This window comes from Vulpes vulpes, chromosome 10 (assembly GCF_048418805.1).
Source record: "Vulpes vulpes isolate BD-2025 chromosome 10, VulVul3, whole genome shotgun sequence".
Classification (NCBI taxonomy): domain Eukaryota; kingdom Metazoa; phylum Chordata; class Mammalia; order Carnivora; family Canidae; genus Vulpes; species Vulpes vulpes.
The window spans coordinates 36,871,997-36,888,308 of record NC_132789.1 but is presented as its reverse complement, the minus strand read 5'-3'; the positions used below and the strand labels follow the sequence as shown (position 1 = coordinate 36,888,308).

The 16,312-nt window shown below is 57.5% G+C and overlaps 1 protein-coding gene across 1 annotated transcript; it reads right to left on the bottom strand.

The window, feature by feature from the left end:
- Positions 1-904: 904 nt before the first annotated feature.
- Positions 905-15,845, bottom strand: LIPN (lipase family member N). The gene is made up of 10 exons (XM_026014814.2): positions 15,469-15,845; positions 14,727-14,845; positions 14,062-14,179; positions 12,128-12,326; positions 10,353-10,462; positions 7,759-7,895; positions 5,757-5,897; positions 4,644-4,715; positions 4,053-4,124; positions 905-1,176 (listed from the first exon to the last, which is right to left on the bottom strand). The coding sequence occupies exons 2-10, from the start codon at positions 14,832-14,834 to the stop codon at positions 943-945; spliced, it is 1,191 nt and encodes a 396-aa protein (XP_025870599.1). The 5' UTR covers positions 14,835-14,845; positions 15,469-15,845; the 3' UTR covers positions 905-942.
- Positions 15,846-16,312: the final 467 nt, after the last annotated feature.

Below are 16,312 nucleotides of genomic sequence, written 5' to 3'. Positions count from 1 at the left end.
TGGACTATTCCTGGTGCCTTCCTTGCTGCTTCTGAAACAGGCTTTCTGGGAGCTGCTTTAAGTGTCGGCTGGGGCACGAGCCTGGGTGTGGGTTCCACTTCGACAATGAAGACACGGCGGGCAATCAGAGTAACTTATCTTTAGAGCAAAACGAGAGAATTACATCCCGGGTGTTGTAACTGAAGAATGATCACAGGCTCCCTAACAGTCCCAATTTTCTCTCTCTCTGTTTTTTTTTTTTTTCCTGGCATTTCCGGAATACGGAAACTCAGTGAAGTTCTCCAGCATGCGGTTTCCTTGCGCGGCTGACGTGGGCCAGCGCTTGCTCATGCCGTCATGACCCTCAGGCTAGCTGTGTGACCGCAGCCACCCACAGGATAGTCCCGCACGGCTGCCACTACAAAGTCTTGCCTTGTAAGAATATTCCTAATTAGGGAAGAAAAAGGCCCTTTTTGAAAGGAGAAAAAATGAGTGGGAAATATCAGGAAGGGAGACAGAACATGAGAGACTCCTAACTCTGGGAAACGAACTAGGGGTGGTGGAAGGGGAGGAGGGCGGGGGGTGGGGGTGACTGGGTGACAGGCACTGAGGGGGGCACTTGACGGGATGAGCACTGGGTGTTATTCTGTATGTTGGCTAATTGAACACCAATAAAAAATAAATTTATTAAAAAAAAGAAAGAAGAAGAAGGCCCCTTTTAACTCATCTTCCAGGCATATATTCACGGAGGCAAAAAATCGGCCCCGACTGGGGGGAGGAGACCCGGAGGTTCTGGGGGCACCTTTCTTGGATGAAGAGCAGCCCTGTTGAGACAATTCCTGGTTGGGCCGCGGATAAGGAGCCTCCGTGGCCGTGAGGAGAAGACCTCACAGCTGACCAGCCCCTTCCTGGGGCCTCCATAGGCTCGCCGGCGACTTGTAGCCGAGAAGCAGGTGCGCCGCGTCAGGAGTCCGACTGCATCAGCTCTATGATCTTACTGTAGACTCGTCGCGGCGCATCCAGGCCCCAGATGAAGTCGAAGTGGTTCCAGTCGGGCAAGAGGTCGAAGTACCGAAGGTTCCTGATTTGGGGGATTGTCCTGGCCACATCCTGGAGGGTCACAAGGACGTCATTGCCACCGGCCCATATGGCAGTAGGCACCTTCATGGCACTCAGGTTGTAGAGCGGGGGACGGCTCTACGGGAGAGAGAAGGAGCGTCCGTGAGAGAAGGCTCCCCACGTAGCCGGGGAGGCCGCGGGTGAGCCCCGAGGGAAGGAGAAAGAGCACCTTCAATGGTCCCTATCTTCAAGGGGGCGATTGACAAACACTCGCCTACAAAGCAGCGTGCGTCAAGGGCCACAGGACGCTGCCCCCAAACCACGGGAGGTGGGCTAAGAAGAAGCGACTTCTGGCTTAGTGTGAAAGGAGTTGCTCGAAATGACCCTTGAGGGACCGTGGGACTTTGCCGGATAGGGATGCAGTGGGAGGGCTTCCCGGCAGGTGGCAAAGGCATGAACAGCACGCTCGGGAAGGCAGGGCGTCCCGGGAACCCAGGGAAGGAACTCTGAGCCAGACGGCGTCGATCTAGGATTGGAGACAGGCAAGGTCCACACCCCAGGCCCAGGTGCTTGGACATCCTTCGGAAGCCAGGGGCAGGGGGCAGGGTCTTTCTCAGAGCTCAGTCTTGGGATGACTGCGGGGCCGTGAGCCCGGGACGCCGGAGGGAGGAAGGGCCAGCTGGAGGCGGACCCTGGACAAGGTAGACGGGCATGGCGGTGGCCCGGAGAAGGGACGATTGACGCCGTCGGACATCGGGGTGGCTTACGACCTCCAAGGGAGAAGTGTCAGAGGCGGGCTGACAATTAGCAGAAAGCAGTGCGTGCCGGCGGGGCGGGGACGAGGGAGGCCGTCCAGAAGGGGACGTCTGGGTTGGGGACGCGGATGGCCACCCCACGTGGACGGTTGGGATCTGGGAGGGTTGGGACCCCCAGGGCAAACACCTGCAGGTGAGAGCCAGGCCCTGGGTTCGGCGACTCACATAAGCAGCTGCAGCGGAAAGAGGAAGCCCCGGGGCCCAGTGTGGGGCCCCCAGGAGGTGGGGACGCTCGCCTGGCCCCGCACGCATCAGGAACGCTGATCAAAGGCAGAGGGTGGGTGACGAGGGACGCGTGATGGACTCGCAGGGTGACGGCAGGTGCCCGTGTTTCAGAAGCAGCAGCAGGGGTGGGGGGGGGTAGGCCGGTGGGGGGGGTGGCAGGCACACCGGAACAGTCGCGGGCCTCCGTTTTCTGGGAGAGGAAGGAAGGAGACGGGCCGGGGGCTCTTGGACCGCGTGAAGGGACGTGGGGAATGTCAGCCACGCAGCAGGCGAGGGTCCTGGGTGTGCCAGGTCTGCAGCCAGGTGAGGAGGGCCCGGCCCCAGCCCAGGCTGCTCCTCGGGGCTCGCGGGGCCAGGAGAGCATGGAGATCACGGAGATCAGGGAGAGCGGCTTCCGGCGACCGAGTCCTGCTCGGAGACCTGGGCGGGGACCTGGGCACCCAGGCACCTCCGTCCTTCCCTCCACGGAGCCAGGGGACACGCCGACCGCCCGGGTCCAAGGGTGCGTGGGACGCTTTGCCTCGCTCTCTCGTGGACGGAAGGGCCAGGAAGCGTCGGGAAGCGGGCCCAGGTCGCCCTGAGGGGGGTGCGCGCCTCCTGAAGCGACGGCCTCCTCCACTTCCCGACGGCAACCCTCCAACAGGCCTTGCTGCGCCTGCTGTTCTCTCCCTTTCTCCTCCTGGCCCCGAGCTGAGCGCTTGCGGACACGTGTGTCCGTGAACAGCCCGGTGTGCGGGGCAGGGGACCCTGTCGGGGGCTGACAATGGCCCTGTCCCAGCGGTGGCACTGTCACGCGAACACCGTCTTTCTTGAAACTCATCGATTTGGAAAATCAGGGCATTTTATTGTATGTAAATCGTACCGTAAGTGTAAAAAAGGATAATAATATCCCTGGTTCTCTCGGTCGTCTCAAGGGCTGGAAGAGTTATTTGTCTAACAATTCAGTCCCTTCGTGAGAAATCGACGGGTCTGGTTGGCTGATTTGATGCTCAGAAACAACTTAATTGACCCACATTTGGGGTCAATTGACCTCATGTACCCGCCTGGGAAAACAATGTACCCGCCTGGGAAAACAATGGAAAAGATGAATTTAATGTGTTCAGTACATATTGAGAAGCCCAGCTCCTGACTTCAAGGGAAAAAATGGTGGCAACAGGATTAATCCCAGGCCCAGGAGGCGGAGTCTACAAATCCTGGTGTGAAAAATCAGAGCGGAGAAAAGATGCTGAAAGCTCGACTTTTCATGGGTGCATAATATTCCTTTAATTTTCATGGGAGCCTATTTTTTTTCTGTTGGTGCCAAGAACTGGATATTCATTTTCTCTGTACATTTTTAATAGATTTTCATAAAACAATTTTCATTATTACACAGTCAACAAAAGCATGCTAAAACCCAGCTCAGTAGCATGGCTGGGTCCTGCCGTAACTGTAATCGAAGAAGCAAGATTAAAAATTGTGCGGAAAAAAAAATAAAAATAAATAAAAATTGTGTGAAAGCAGCCACACTGAGAAGATTGGAATAAATGCAGTAAAATATTGATACATCCAGTGTGCTTTGGGTGGAGGGATTATAAATTATTCACGTCCCTTAGGATATGCTTCTTTTGTTTCTATTCTACTTATTTTTAGATTTTTCTTTTTTACAATGAGTGCATATTTAAATTAGTCATTTTTTAAAAAGCTCTATCGATCAATGAGAATGCCACCAATTACAGGTAGGATTCTTTTCACTGTCCAATAATTTATTTTTTAAAAAAGATTTTATTTATTTATTCACGAGAGACACACAGAGAGAGGCAGAGACCCAGGCAGAGGGAGAAGCAGGCTCCATGCTGGGAGCCTGACGCGGGACTCGATCTCCGGACCCCGGGGTCACGCCCTGAGCCGAGGGCAGACGCTCAACCCCGGAGCCCCCCAGGTGCCCCCCACTCTCCAATAATTCCTTATTATAATGTCTCAAAATCCCCAGCTCACCTGATTGTAGTGATGCATGTTCTCAGCTTCACTTCCCCAGTCATAAGCTCTGAATTCATCAGATCCATAAAGCTGAAATACATGTTTGTTTTTTTTTTTTGCAAAAATCATCAGAATAAGAATCACAGTTGCTAACAGCAGATCTTAGACAACCACCGTGCAGCGGAGCCGCTGGATCAGCAGAGGGACATGTATCCACTTTTACCACCAGACGCACGTGGCCAGCGGGCGGTGGGGGGCATCTCCCTTGGTTTGGAGGAGCAGCTAACGGAAAACCAAGACCCCCTCAGGGGGCCTCAGGCGCAGGATGATGCTCTCTGGGGAAGTTTCCATCTGATGCCTTCCCGGGTCACCTCTTGCTTCAGCTCGGGGTCTGTTTGACAAGCTCCGACCTTAACGGAGGGCTCACCTATGTCTCCTGCCTGGTCTGCACCATCCCTTCTCCTTTCCCTTAAAATTTGGGGAAACCAAACCAGAGATGGTGACAAAGACACCCTAGAAGCCGCCTCGCAGCCTCCGAGGGTGGGGCTGCTGACTCCCTCTGTTCGGAGGTGCTGACATCAGCGGCCTCTCCTGTGGCGAGGACCCTACCTGTTTTATATGCAGTATGTTCTGTATTGACGATCCGGTGGGCGCGTGGGACATGTACACGTCCATTCGGCTCTGAAGGGAAAGAAGACGCGGCATAGCAGCAGCTACCCAGAGCGGGAAGCAGAGAGCGACTGAGCGAAGGTGCAGCGGCCAATGCTGGGGGTCGGGACACGACAAGGCAAAGGCCCCCAGGTGAGTCACAATTCACACCAGGCGCCGGAATGTGGGCAACGAACGGGCTGGCTGAGAGCAGGTGTGGCCGGCGTGTGGGGACCTGGTGCACGCCGTCCGTCTCCGACCCGTGGGGCAACCCCGCTATGTCAGGACAGGACCCTGTCAGTGACCAGCTTTGGCACCTTGGCCCAGGGATCTGACACCCGCGCGTTCCGTACTTTCGCCTGCTAAACGAACATCCCCAAGATCATCCCGTGTCCAGCTTTTGCGAGGATAAGACACGATCTTGCGGAAGAAAAGTGACACGTCCTCGGTTCCCGTGGCGCAAAAGCGATCAAGGGAGCTGCTAAAAGGATCCGCTTTTGAAGAAGCGTATCTGGGGCCGAGTGGGCCGCCCAGGAAATGCTCAGCAGGTGCAGACCCCAAGTCCTGCGCCCGGAAGTCCCCCCACGGGAGACTTGATGAACCCACCTGCTCCTCTTTTGTGGGGAAGCGTCTGTCTCCACTCCATCCTGCCTCCTGCTTTCCAGGGTAAGTGAGGCATTTTATCAGAGGCCAAAGTCCCCCCCAGCGCATGAGGCCGCGGGAAATATGTGCAATGCTTGTCTGCACTTTTTTTCTTTTCTAGGATTTTTTTTTTTTTTTTAATGCACTAGGCTGGTGGCAAAATCCAATTGACCCTCGTAATGGTGGCCGAGAGTGAACGTATGGAAGTCCCACCCACGCAGGGACATCGGCTTCCCCACCTATGACAAAGGGTGGCAGGATGAAGCCACCAACCCGCCCTTCACAGTCACGGTCCATCGAATTCTCGACCTACGCACAGCGTGCGTGTCTACACCGCATTTGTTTACACGGCGTAACAGCTGCATCAAAGTGAGTCGAAGGAAAGCTGGAACCTCTTAAAGCCTCAGATGCTCCCATCACCATCATACGTACCGTATTCATGTTCTTCTTGTTGGATCCGGCCCATAAGGACATAAATTCACTACAAATCACCCACAATATTTTATTGTTGCAGATTCTGATGGAAGGTACCTTCCCCGTCTTTAGAAAGAAACCTTTGGTACCGAAAAATCTCTGTAAAAATAAACAATAATTAGCATCTCAAGAGCTGTTTTCGGACCCGTTGACATTCCCTGCCCCCCCAGGAGTAAGGGTCCTTGGACATCTACTTGCATTTGTCTTTGCTGTTTCCGTCAAGGAGACAAGTCCCCGGGGAAGGGGGGGAGATACTAGCTAGGAAGGCGTCTCTATCCAGGGAAGATCAACAAGCACGATTTGGAAGAGACGGCCCTGCCCTAAGGATCTTGGACTCAAGTCCACTCTCCACGGTGAAGCTCCCCCATCACGTGCAATCAGTAACTCCCTATGTTTCTGATTTCTCATTCATTGGCCAGAAAACTAGAGCAATTTCCCCGTTAAGGCCAAACACCGCCTTGACTAGGAAGGGAGAGCGCGGTTTTCCTGGAAACACCATCGTTTCAGCCGCGTCCCACCAGAGCCAGCTCTCAAGCCAGAGCGCGGAGCATGGCATCCTGAAGGTTGGGACCCCAGACGGAAAACGCTGGATGTCACGGGAGGCGGCACGGTGCAGACTTACAGGGCTTGGGTGGGGTCTCTGCTGGGAGGACTGGAGCTTCAGGGGCCCCAGACCTGAGGTGGTGGCAGGGGTCAGGGACTAGGGCTCAGGGAGGCGGGAAATTGGAGGACAGGGACCGTGAAACCGAGAGAAGCCTCAGCCCCCACCTCCGCCTGCAAAGCAGTACGTATGCAAAATGATGCACGTGGAGGTAGATGTGTCCAACCCAGGATTTAATGTCACTAATTTGTCTGCTCGACTCTGCTCCAATGTGGAGAGTGTCCCAAACCAGCTGATGTCAACACGCTTTGCGACAGGACTATCAGCCACACAGAAGGGAGCCTGCCCCACTAAGCTTGCAGTAAACGGCACAGAATTTCTGAAACCCACCATCAGGCTCCACGGAAAGTCACCCTGGCGTCAGCTCTCAGATGGTGTTTCTTCCCATTCCCGTCATGTCACCCTAAACCAGGCCTCGTTTTATTTTATTTTATTTATTTATTTATTTATTTATTTATTTATTTATTTATTTATATAAATTTATTTTTTATTGGTGTTCAATTTGCCAACCTATAGAATAACACCCAGTGCTCATCCTGTCAAGTGCCCCCCTCAGTGCAGGGCCTCCTTTTATATACGAATCACCGTGAAAACTTTATCGGTCTCCTTGACTTCATTTTGGCCCAAATCCATTTTAGCCAACAAGTTTAAGGGGCAATTTTGGCCAAAATACCATGTGTGTTGTGGCAATGGCATTGTTAGAGAAACATAAAGCAAAGAAACAAACAAAAAAAAACTTTCGATGGGTCAATCAGCCACCAAACTACTTTTTCGACCCTTGGAAAATAACCGGTCGATACTGGGATGGATAATCGAGCTGGAAGGCGTGTAGGTCTCTGGAAACTAAAGCAAGCTCCCCGGTGGGAGGCCCTGTTATTCGGGCTTATCTGACATCGGAGTCCGAGACCTCCGGGACCACACGGAGCTTGGAAATTGTGCTTCCCCTTGGGCATTGTAACCAATCGACCCGCCCGGGGGATCGAGAAGGAAGCCAGGTAACCTGTGAGGAGACTTTGCACTGACCCAGCACCAGCTCAGCACCCGCTAGATGCTCGGGTCCATTCACGGCTGAGGATAATGATGTGTTTACGGGACTTGTGGCCATGCACGTGGGTACAGACACGCACGCGCACACGGACGCACACACACACGGCACGCAGTCACAGAGTCTGGTTTCTACAGATTTCATGTGAATTTCCTACTTTCCTACGTTCACTGTGTGATCAGTCTTAAAATAACAAGGGTCGACAACCCAGAATGGGATCCTCAGATAGGTTTTGGCGAAAATGAGGAGCCTACCTTGATTATGGAATTCGGAAGTAGAAAAAAACTGGTAAAAATGCCCGTGGGGTATTTGAATGAGACCACGGGACCCAGGGCAAAATTCATTCTGATTCTCCGTGCCAGCTCAGGCATGCTGGAAAAGGCCACAAACCCTAAGAGAACAGGAGACAAGACGATCTCGTAAAAATCCGAAATACCGAGGCAGCGTCCCTCCGACCAAAGGGGGCTGTGCTGTGACGTCTTGTCCTGTTGCTGCGACCCCACGGGTGACCTGGGGCCTGCTTCTGCATTGCCCTGCAACGACAACCTGCCTTCCTTCCTCCTTGCTCTCAAAGCATCCATTTTTTCTTGAATTCTGGACAATGAAGTTGCCGGAGGAGGGAGGGCCCGCGGCGGGGCTGCCACCGGAGCCCTGGGGAGCCTCCCCCCACGTAAGGGCACCCGCAGCACCGGCACAGAGCTCCCAGGAGCGAACCATCGGCTCCCGGAGGTGCACCCATCAGCTCTTCGTGCAGCCTCATCCAGTTACTCCCCACTGATTTTCCTCACAGTGCAGGGGATGCCATCCCTCTCGGGGCTGCACGGGGTGCTTGCCCCCCTCCAGAGTCTCCGCTGGTGTCCCTCCTCCCTCGCTGGTCCTGCCAAGGCTGCCTGCACTCACTCTCACCTGTCAGCAACAGCAGAGCACGCACCTCCTGCCCTGTGAGGATGGGGGTGGAGACCAGCGCGCTGCAGGGGAAAGCATCTGGGGCATCTGTGTATTTGGGTTCCCTGAGAGGCCTTCCTGGGCCCCCCCACTGTGTGCGTGTGTGCATGTGTGTGCACGAGGGTGTGCACAGGGGTGTGTGTGGAGGTGTGTGCGTGCACAAGGGTGTGTGTGGGTGTGCACAGGGGTATGCATGGGGGTGTGTGTGGGTGTGCACAGGGGTATGCGTGGGGGTGTGTGTGGGTGTGCACAGGGGTATGCGTGGGGGTGTGTGTGGGTGTGCACAGGGGTATGCATGGGGGTGTGTGTGGGTGTGCAGAGGGGTATGCATGGGGGTGTGTGTGGGTGTGCACAGGGGTATGCGTGGGGGTGTGCATGGGTTGTGCGTGGGTGTGTACAGGGGGTGTGCATGGGGGTGTGTGCATGGGGGTGTGCACAGGGGTATGCATGAGGGTATGCATGGGGGTGTGCACAGGGGGTGTGTGCATGGGGATATGCACAGGGGTATGCATGAGGGTATGCATGGGGGTATGCATAGGGGTATGCATGGGGGTGTGTGGGGGTGTGTGCATGGGGGTGTGCATGGCGGTGTGCATGGGAGTGTTCATGGCAGTGTGCATGGAGGTGTGTGTGGGGAGTGCACATGCACGGGGGTGAGCATGGGGGTGTGCACAGGGGTGTGCATAGGGGCATGCATGGGGGGTGTGCATGGGAGTGTTCATGGCTGTGTGCCTGGGTGTGTGTGTGGGGGTGTGCATGTGCACAGGGGTGTACACCGGGGTGTGCATGGGGTGTGCATGCCGCCATAGCAGACTTTTCTCTGACGTTCTCGTAGAACCACTGAAACCATTGTGGCCAGAAAGCAAACTGAGGGTGTTGAGGGCCGCGCAGCTGCTAGAGGACTTCTCCTAGGACAGCTTTGGAGGCGTGTAGACCCGAGCCCTTCCGTGCCCACGCGGACTGGTGGGCAGCGGGAGTCTGGGCTGCTGATGTCTTGCCCACAGAGGGTCCTGCCCATGTAACAGACGTTGCTCTGCCCAGGGCGCGGAGGAAGCTCTCTGGACGCTCGCAGGCCCAGGCGGTGCGGAGCAAGGCTGCTCGGGTGCGTCCTGTTCTCTGCAGACCGGGTGGGAGCCCACGGGCGTCCTGCCCACGCCTCTCGGGCCGCTCAGGCCATCCCTGCCCGGCCGCGGGCCCAGCACCCGCCCTGAGCGGTGACGCCGACGGCCTTCCATCAGTGCCGTGTGTCTGTTTCCTCCTCCAGGGGTGGAAGGTGCCGCAGAATTGCGCTGACGCTCCGTCGGTGCAGGGCCTGTTGGCCAGGGTAGGAGAGTGGCTGCCCGTCCGCGGCACACTTCTGTCTGTCTGTCTCCCTCTAGATCTTTGATGTCCTTTGCGGCTTATGTCCTGCGACGCTCACTGCCTGTTCCACGTGGAAACAGCCTGTCGCTGTCAAGTGCTGATAAATGCACGTCTGCCGTCAATGACAATGGCCGTAGGGACTCTGCCGTGACAATGCTGTCCACTTTTTGCAGACTCTTGCGCGGTTTCGCAGGAAGGGACTCATCACTCTCTGGGGGTATTTCACGTCACGAGGCCGCACCTTCCCAGCTCAGCGTGGGGGGCCTAGAAACTCACTCTCTGGGAACACTTCTTTGGATCTGGGGCACGTGGAGATCACATGGTGGGGCCAACACACTGCTGTGACCGGAAATGGAGGAGCAACTTGGCCTACATGCCGCCTTGAATCCGAGGACACCACCCCATAGGGCCGCAGGACAACGTGTCCCGCCCAGGATGGGGAAACTGAGAGCAGACTACGTGGCGGCGACTCTGCTGCCGTCTGAGCGCGACCCGCCACGAGGCTCCGTCCCTCGCAAGACACTGCCCTCTGTGCACATACCTATCGTGGTGCCCAGGGAGTGTCCGATGAAGTACAGCTTCTGCTGCCCCGTTTTGTTTACGATGAAGTCTATTATTCCTGGAAGGTCGTATCTGGCCATCTCGTCGAAACTGCAAAATAAAACGGGGGCTTGGACACCCTGGTGCCCTAGGTCAGGACTCGCGCACGTGCTCACTTTATTTCTTGCCTGCGGGGTTCCGTGGCCGTCACCGCTGTGCACCTCATTATTCACCCAGTGACGTACAGGCTGGAAGGCGACAGGACTGATTTCCGGGCACGTGCACGGCCTCAAGGCCAGTCCCGCCCCCTCCTTCCCTTCTCCCCCTGCCCGTCCCCATCTGCCTTGCCCGCTTCTCCTGCAACCCCCCACGGGCCACCTCAAGATCTTCAGGCTGTTTCGCACTCAGCCATCGTAACCCGCTGCAGCTGAGGAACTCGTGGCAGATTAGCGAATGCCCTGAGCTCCAGTTTGCTTGTTTCTAACGAAGCCTGCGCCAGGGCAGGGCAGCCGTGGGGACCAACGGCAGGCGCCGCAGCAGGTGCACCTGTCACCGATGCCTCCTCCGCTGTCAAGATCTGTCCCATGTGCACCAGGCCGCACAGCAGCAGCTCGGCCGGCAGCATGCAGGACAACAGAAAGACCCATGTGCTGTTTAGTAGGGCCGGGCCCCCCGTGCTGGTGCTTTGTTACAAGAACGTGCGAGGAAATCCGTGGGCTGACGTGCCCGAGTGTGAGCGCATCCTCGTGATGCCTTATAGTAAACAAGCCCTGAGCTCTGGCCGAAGGCCAGTGTCACCAACTAGTCCCTGATGTTTGCCGCTGCCTGAAAGCTCAGGCCCTAACCACCCCTTCGTCCCCAGCCTGTCAGTGGGAGCCGGGTGCCCCCTCAGTGTGGCAGGAATGTGCCGGCGCAGGCTTGCAAACAGGGCCTTAGCCTTGCGGGGGGCAGGGGCCGGAGGGAGGCCTGCCCTCCATGACCCCGTGTTCACTAGCAGCAGCAGGAGTAGCAGCGGGCGCCTAGGTGGCCCCGTTAACAGTCTGCCTGTGAATGGGGTCCCGGCCCCAGGTCCTGGGATGGGGCCCTGCATGGCGAGGGTCCCTGCTCAGCCGGGAGCCTGCTTCTCCCTCTCCGTCTCCCTCCCCTTCGGCCTGTTGCTCTGGGTGCTTGTGCTCATGCACCCCGTCTCTCATCCTCTGTCAAGTAAATAAATAAAACCTTAAAAATAAAAAAAAGAAGCAGGTAGCATGTGAGAAGATGGTTCTCTGTGGCCCGTGAGTGAGGTTTTAAAGGCCTCATGCTGGAGTTGCCCTGAAAACAGCGTCCGATACCGTCTCCACCGGGGCTTCTCTTAATAAAACCCGGGCTGGCACGCTGACCAGCTGGCCAGGAGGAGACTCGCGGCAGCAGCAGGATGAATGCAGGCCTCGCAAGGCCGGGTACCTCGCTCACGCTCGAGTGCTGGCCCGGCGGACACGCTCAGCACACGTTGGCCAACGGGTGCACGCCCGGTCACGGAATCCCCAGAACCACCCCCCAGGACGTGCCCACACATCCTACCGGGGTGAACCGGGTGTTAAAATCACCCTGTTACCGCGATGTACCCGCTGGTGGGAGGGTCGGAGAAATCAGACCTCCCGCTATGCCTCTGCTCGGAGCTCCTCGTAGAAACCGCAAGGACCCAGGTGACTCCCGAGGTGAGAGGTATCGTTGGCATCATGCACGCCAAGGAACGGTCTCCAACTTTCCCCGTGATGCGTCTTAGATTCAGTTTACCTGAAGGCCCAGAATTTTTCCTCGGTTGCTGAGAGCGTTCTGTGTCTCCTCGACCAAGTGTTCCCCCGACTGTTTCCCATCCAGACGTCATAACCCGCGTCTGCGAGAAGGAACCCAAGGCTGCCGTTGGCATAATTCTCAAGCCAGGAGGCGTTGTCGGCAAACAAGGCGTGCTGCAGGTAGACAACGGGCCGGGGACCTGGAAGGAGGCGGACAGGGGGGAGGGCAGGCGGCTCAGGTGTCTTGGCGCGCAGGGCCCTGCTACAGCCTCAGGGTTCCTGTGTCCCGGAGCTGCTCCTTGAAGGATCCCCGCTGAATGGACGCAGTAACAGTGCTTCACGGCCGCTAGGAACCTCCCAGGGCCGCCCCGTTCCAAGGCGCAGGGCAGGACTCAAGCCTGAAGCGGGTACTAGAAGTAGCACTCGTCTTTGCGTCTGTCCGGGGTCTGCTCACAGAGACACGGTGACCATCGCGTCCGACCGAATCCCGCGCCCCTTCCCGGCAGGAGGAAGGGCGAGCAAGTGGACAAGGACGGACTCGTTCTGCAGGCCGAGCATCCGGCCCAGGCCCCGGCCTCTGCCCATGGGACACCTTGGAACCCCAGGATCCGTTCAGCATCCCCGTGACGACTGTCGGGGGTCCCTATTCCCATGGGAGAGGGGATTGAGGGAGGCGAGGAGAACAAGGGCGCACATTTCCAAAAAGGCACCATAATTTGGGGCGTAAGGGACGGGCTCTGGAGCCAGGCTGGGTTTGAATCCTGATTCCATCGCTTGCTAGGCATGTGGCCCCAAGCCGGTTACGGAGCTCCGGTCCATCCCCGGCAAGACACCGACGTCCTGGGGACGCTGAGAGGGTCCCTGACGTGAATCAGTGTAAAGCTCTTAGAATAATCTGCTTAATACACGGGATGGGCCTTAATTCCGAGCCTCCCCACAACTCTCCCTCCTTAAGTAAAACCTTTCCTGGAAAAACTCCCTCCTTCTGGGTTCCCAGCCGCCACCTGCCCCCCCCCCCCCCCCCCGCCCCGTGTGGCCAGATTTCTCAAGGGAGACAAAGTCCCACACAGGTGAAACGGAGACCGAGAGTAACCGAAGACGCGGATGCCCTGTTCATCTGAATTTCTGATAAACAGCGAACACGGGCCATGTAAGCGCGTTGCCGTGTGGGGCCTGCACGGGGACCCGACCTGCTAGCGTCACCCGGGCGTCTCGTGCTTCCTCGGCTGCCCCGACCTCCATCCCACTCTCAGTTTTTTCCCTGAAACTCCGGGATCAAATCCTGTTTCTTCCCGTCAAACAGCAGATTCGGCTGCCTGCACGTGGGCCAGTGTGGGGGTTGGGGCGCGGGATGCACCGCCCCGCCGTCCCAGCTCCTCTGCCTACTGGTCTCGCTCCCTCACCCCATGTGTGGCAGTTACGTGTCCCTAAATAAGCAGCAGTTCCTCTGCGTTTGCATGGCTATCTCTTCCTCCCAGAACCCAGGCCTTACTGACACCACGCTCGTTCCTGCCCCCAAACCTGCGTCCCTCAGATGAAAACGTAGGAGAGTGTTGCAGGGTTCTTCCCCGAAAAGTCGCAGACACGTCAAGGCCGTCGAATGTGACGTGTTGCATCCTGCAGGGGGAGGCCTGCTGTGTGAGCAGGTGCAGGAGACGCCAGGTGGCCGGCCAGTCCCCGCCAAGTGGGGCTGTGCATGCTCCGGGAGGCGGGGACACTCGCGTGAGGAGTCGGTGAGGCACGGGAGCAACGTGAGCCCCGCCTGGGCCTCCGCACCCCGAGCCCTGGGCCTGCTCACCGTCAGCAGGACCTGCCCCGCCCCTCGGAGTCGGGTTCTTGCCTGGCTCCAGAGAACCGGACCTGCTCACCGTGTGAGGACCAGCCCGCTGGCCCACGCCCCCCTCCCCCGGTCCTTCTCGCAGAGGACAAGCCTACCTGCACTCCCGGCCTCTGCCCGGCCGTGCGGGATCCTGTTGATGCTGAGGATGTACCCGTCCTGCGTGGTGACCTCATACTCCTCGCTGGGGTAGCCGTTGTAGGTGATGATCTCGCTCTGCCCAGGGGAAACACAGACATGAGCTCAGTGCCGCCTCCCCAGGTCGGCACCCGGGCCGCGCGCACCTCCTGGGGTGACTGATCTGAAACCTGTGGCCCCGGAAACTGTGCCGTCGGTTCGCTACGTAAACCCCTGGCACGGCATCAGCAGAACATTCTCCGCTGTCTGCTGTGGGCAGGTCTGGGGTCAGGGGCCGCGGGCGGGGTCGACCTAGCCTTCTGGCAAAGCTGCGTGGTCACGCGCATTCCCGAGACCCCTTTCCGTTTGGTAGAAGGCAGTCATACATGTCATCCCAAGGGCTTAAAAATACAGATTCTTAACGCGTTTAAGCTCTGAAGCCGCCCACCCCTTCTGTTTCGCTTTTTGTTACTGGGAGGCGTCGCTTATTTGGCCAAACGGGAGGCTGTCCCTGGCTTGACTCTCAGAGCCAGGCAAGCGTCGCCCACGGTGTGTCTGGTCCCTCATCTGAGATTTCTTCCCTGCTCTCACGAGACCACGAACCTGCCTTACGCGATGTCCTTTGGGACTTTGCATGATGACTTACAATATTCATCCACACTTCAGGATTCGCTTCGTTTTCCAGATTGAAGAAGCCACCAGCATTTAGAGTTCTGGAGGTCAAACAACAGGTCGTCATAAAAAACAGCCACATCGTGGGGATGCCTGACGGAAGACATTGAACGATCACAGATTAGTTTTCAGACATCAACGTTGACTGAGAAATGAAAATAGGGTGAAAGCCGGCCGGACGTCGCAGGAGCAGGTGGGGAACACGGAGGAGAGCAGGTGCCGCGGGCCGAGGCTGAGCCTTCGAGGCTGCTCCTCCCACAGCCTCCACCGCAACCGACTCTCGCCACGTTGCTCACTAGGACCGAGGCTCATCTCTGGGTTTTCCTTCACTCCCAGGGGTTCAGGCCTGTTGAGTCTTTGCTCACCTGTGAATCGCCGGATGCCCGAACACAGGCATCCAAGCCGCGGCCCAGCGGCCAATGCAGTCACGTACCCGCCCTCCCCTTGGCTTCCCCTGAGGGGAGAGGAACAACTTGCAGACGGGCTGACACCCGGCTTCCAGGGACGGGATTATTGCTCTCGTGGACACCCGGGCCGGGAGGGGTTGGGGGGAGGGTGTCTCACATTGAACCGCGACGGTTACAGCACCGTGACGGGCTCAGAGCTCCAGCCTGGCCACGGGCAGGCGCTCCGACCCCGGGCAACTCACGTAGCAGCTCTGTCTCTCGGTTTCCTTGTGGGTAAAACCAGAATAATAACCTAACCAACCAACTTACCAGGTTCCACTGAGGATCAGGCGACCCGACGAAGTCAGAGAGCCTTCACTGCGACAGACTGACGACTGACTTCTAGAGATCTTGAGCTTTACTTCTTGAAGATCTTAAAGAGCTTTCCGCGCATTGATGTCTGGTTGAAGACGGTTTTACATCAGCAAATGTCGTAGTACTTAAAACGTTTTGAACACTGGCGACAGCTAGCGTCTGCTGGCACCGAGCAAGAGTGGAGAAGGTTCCTAACGCCGCAGGTGTGTTGTTTCAATCTCAAAGAAACTCCGCGGAGCGGGTCCTATCATCCTCGCCTTGGCAATGGAAAAGCAAAGCAAAACAAAAGCCAAGGCTTGGGGAGGTTTCCGCTCCACCCCAGGTCACGGAGCCCGCAGCCGCCCCGCCCGCTCCCCGTGCTGGCCGAGCTCCTGCTTACCCCGCTCAGCTCCTGCCCCCCAACACTCCCTAAGGCTCGGGAACCTCTAAGCTTTTGCAAGTGGCGCCGGGCTGAAGAACCAGATGTGGCTGCAGCGACAGTTAGAAGAGGCTGGAGAGAGGAGAGGCAGGAAGCCCACGGGAATGAGGAAACCCGGGGCGGCGGCACCGCCCAGGGCGTCTCGGTGACGCCCCGAGTGCCCCGATGTGCTTGCAGATTGGGAAACAGTGGTCTGCAGCATGCCACGGAACCAGTCAGACGGATTCCCGCCCGTTCCCACGGAGCGCCTACCCTGGCAGGAGGGCGCAGGGCCTCGCACAGTCGGGGAGCAGGCTCAGGGGCCCCTGGACACGACCAGGCACCGTAGCATCGGCCCTGTCAACGCCGGGCGGGGGGGGGGGGGGTCGGATGGCGCCATGT

What these genes read in the sequence shown, in the direction of transcription:
- LIPN (XM_026014814.2), bottom strand. Translation starts at nt 14,834, where the DNA reads ATGTGGCTGTTTTTTATGACGACCTGTTGTTTGACCTCCAGAACTCTA. An exon ending in CTGAAGTGTGGATGAATATT is followed by an intron (nt 14,180 to 14,726) that starts GTAAGTCATCAT and finishes TCCCCTGGGCAG; the next exon opens with AGCGAGATCATCACCTACAA. An exon ending in GAAAAATTCTGGGCCTTCAG is followed by an intron (nt 10,463 to 12,127) that starts GTAAACTGAATC and finishes TTTATTTTGCAG; the next exon opens with TTTCGACGAGATGGCCAGAT.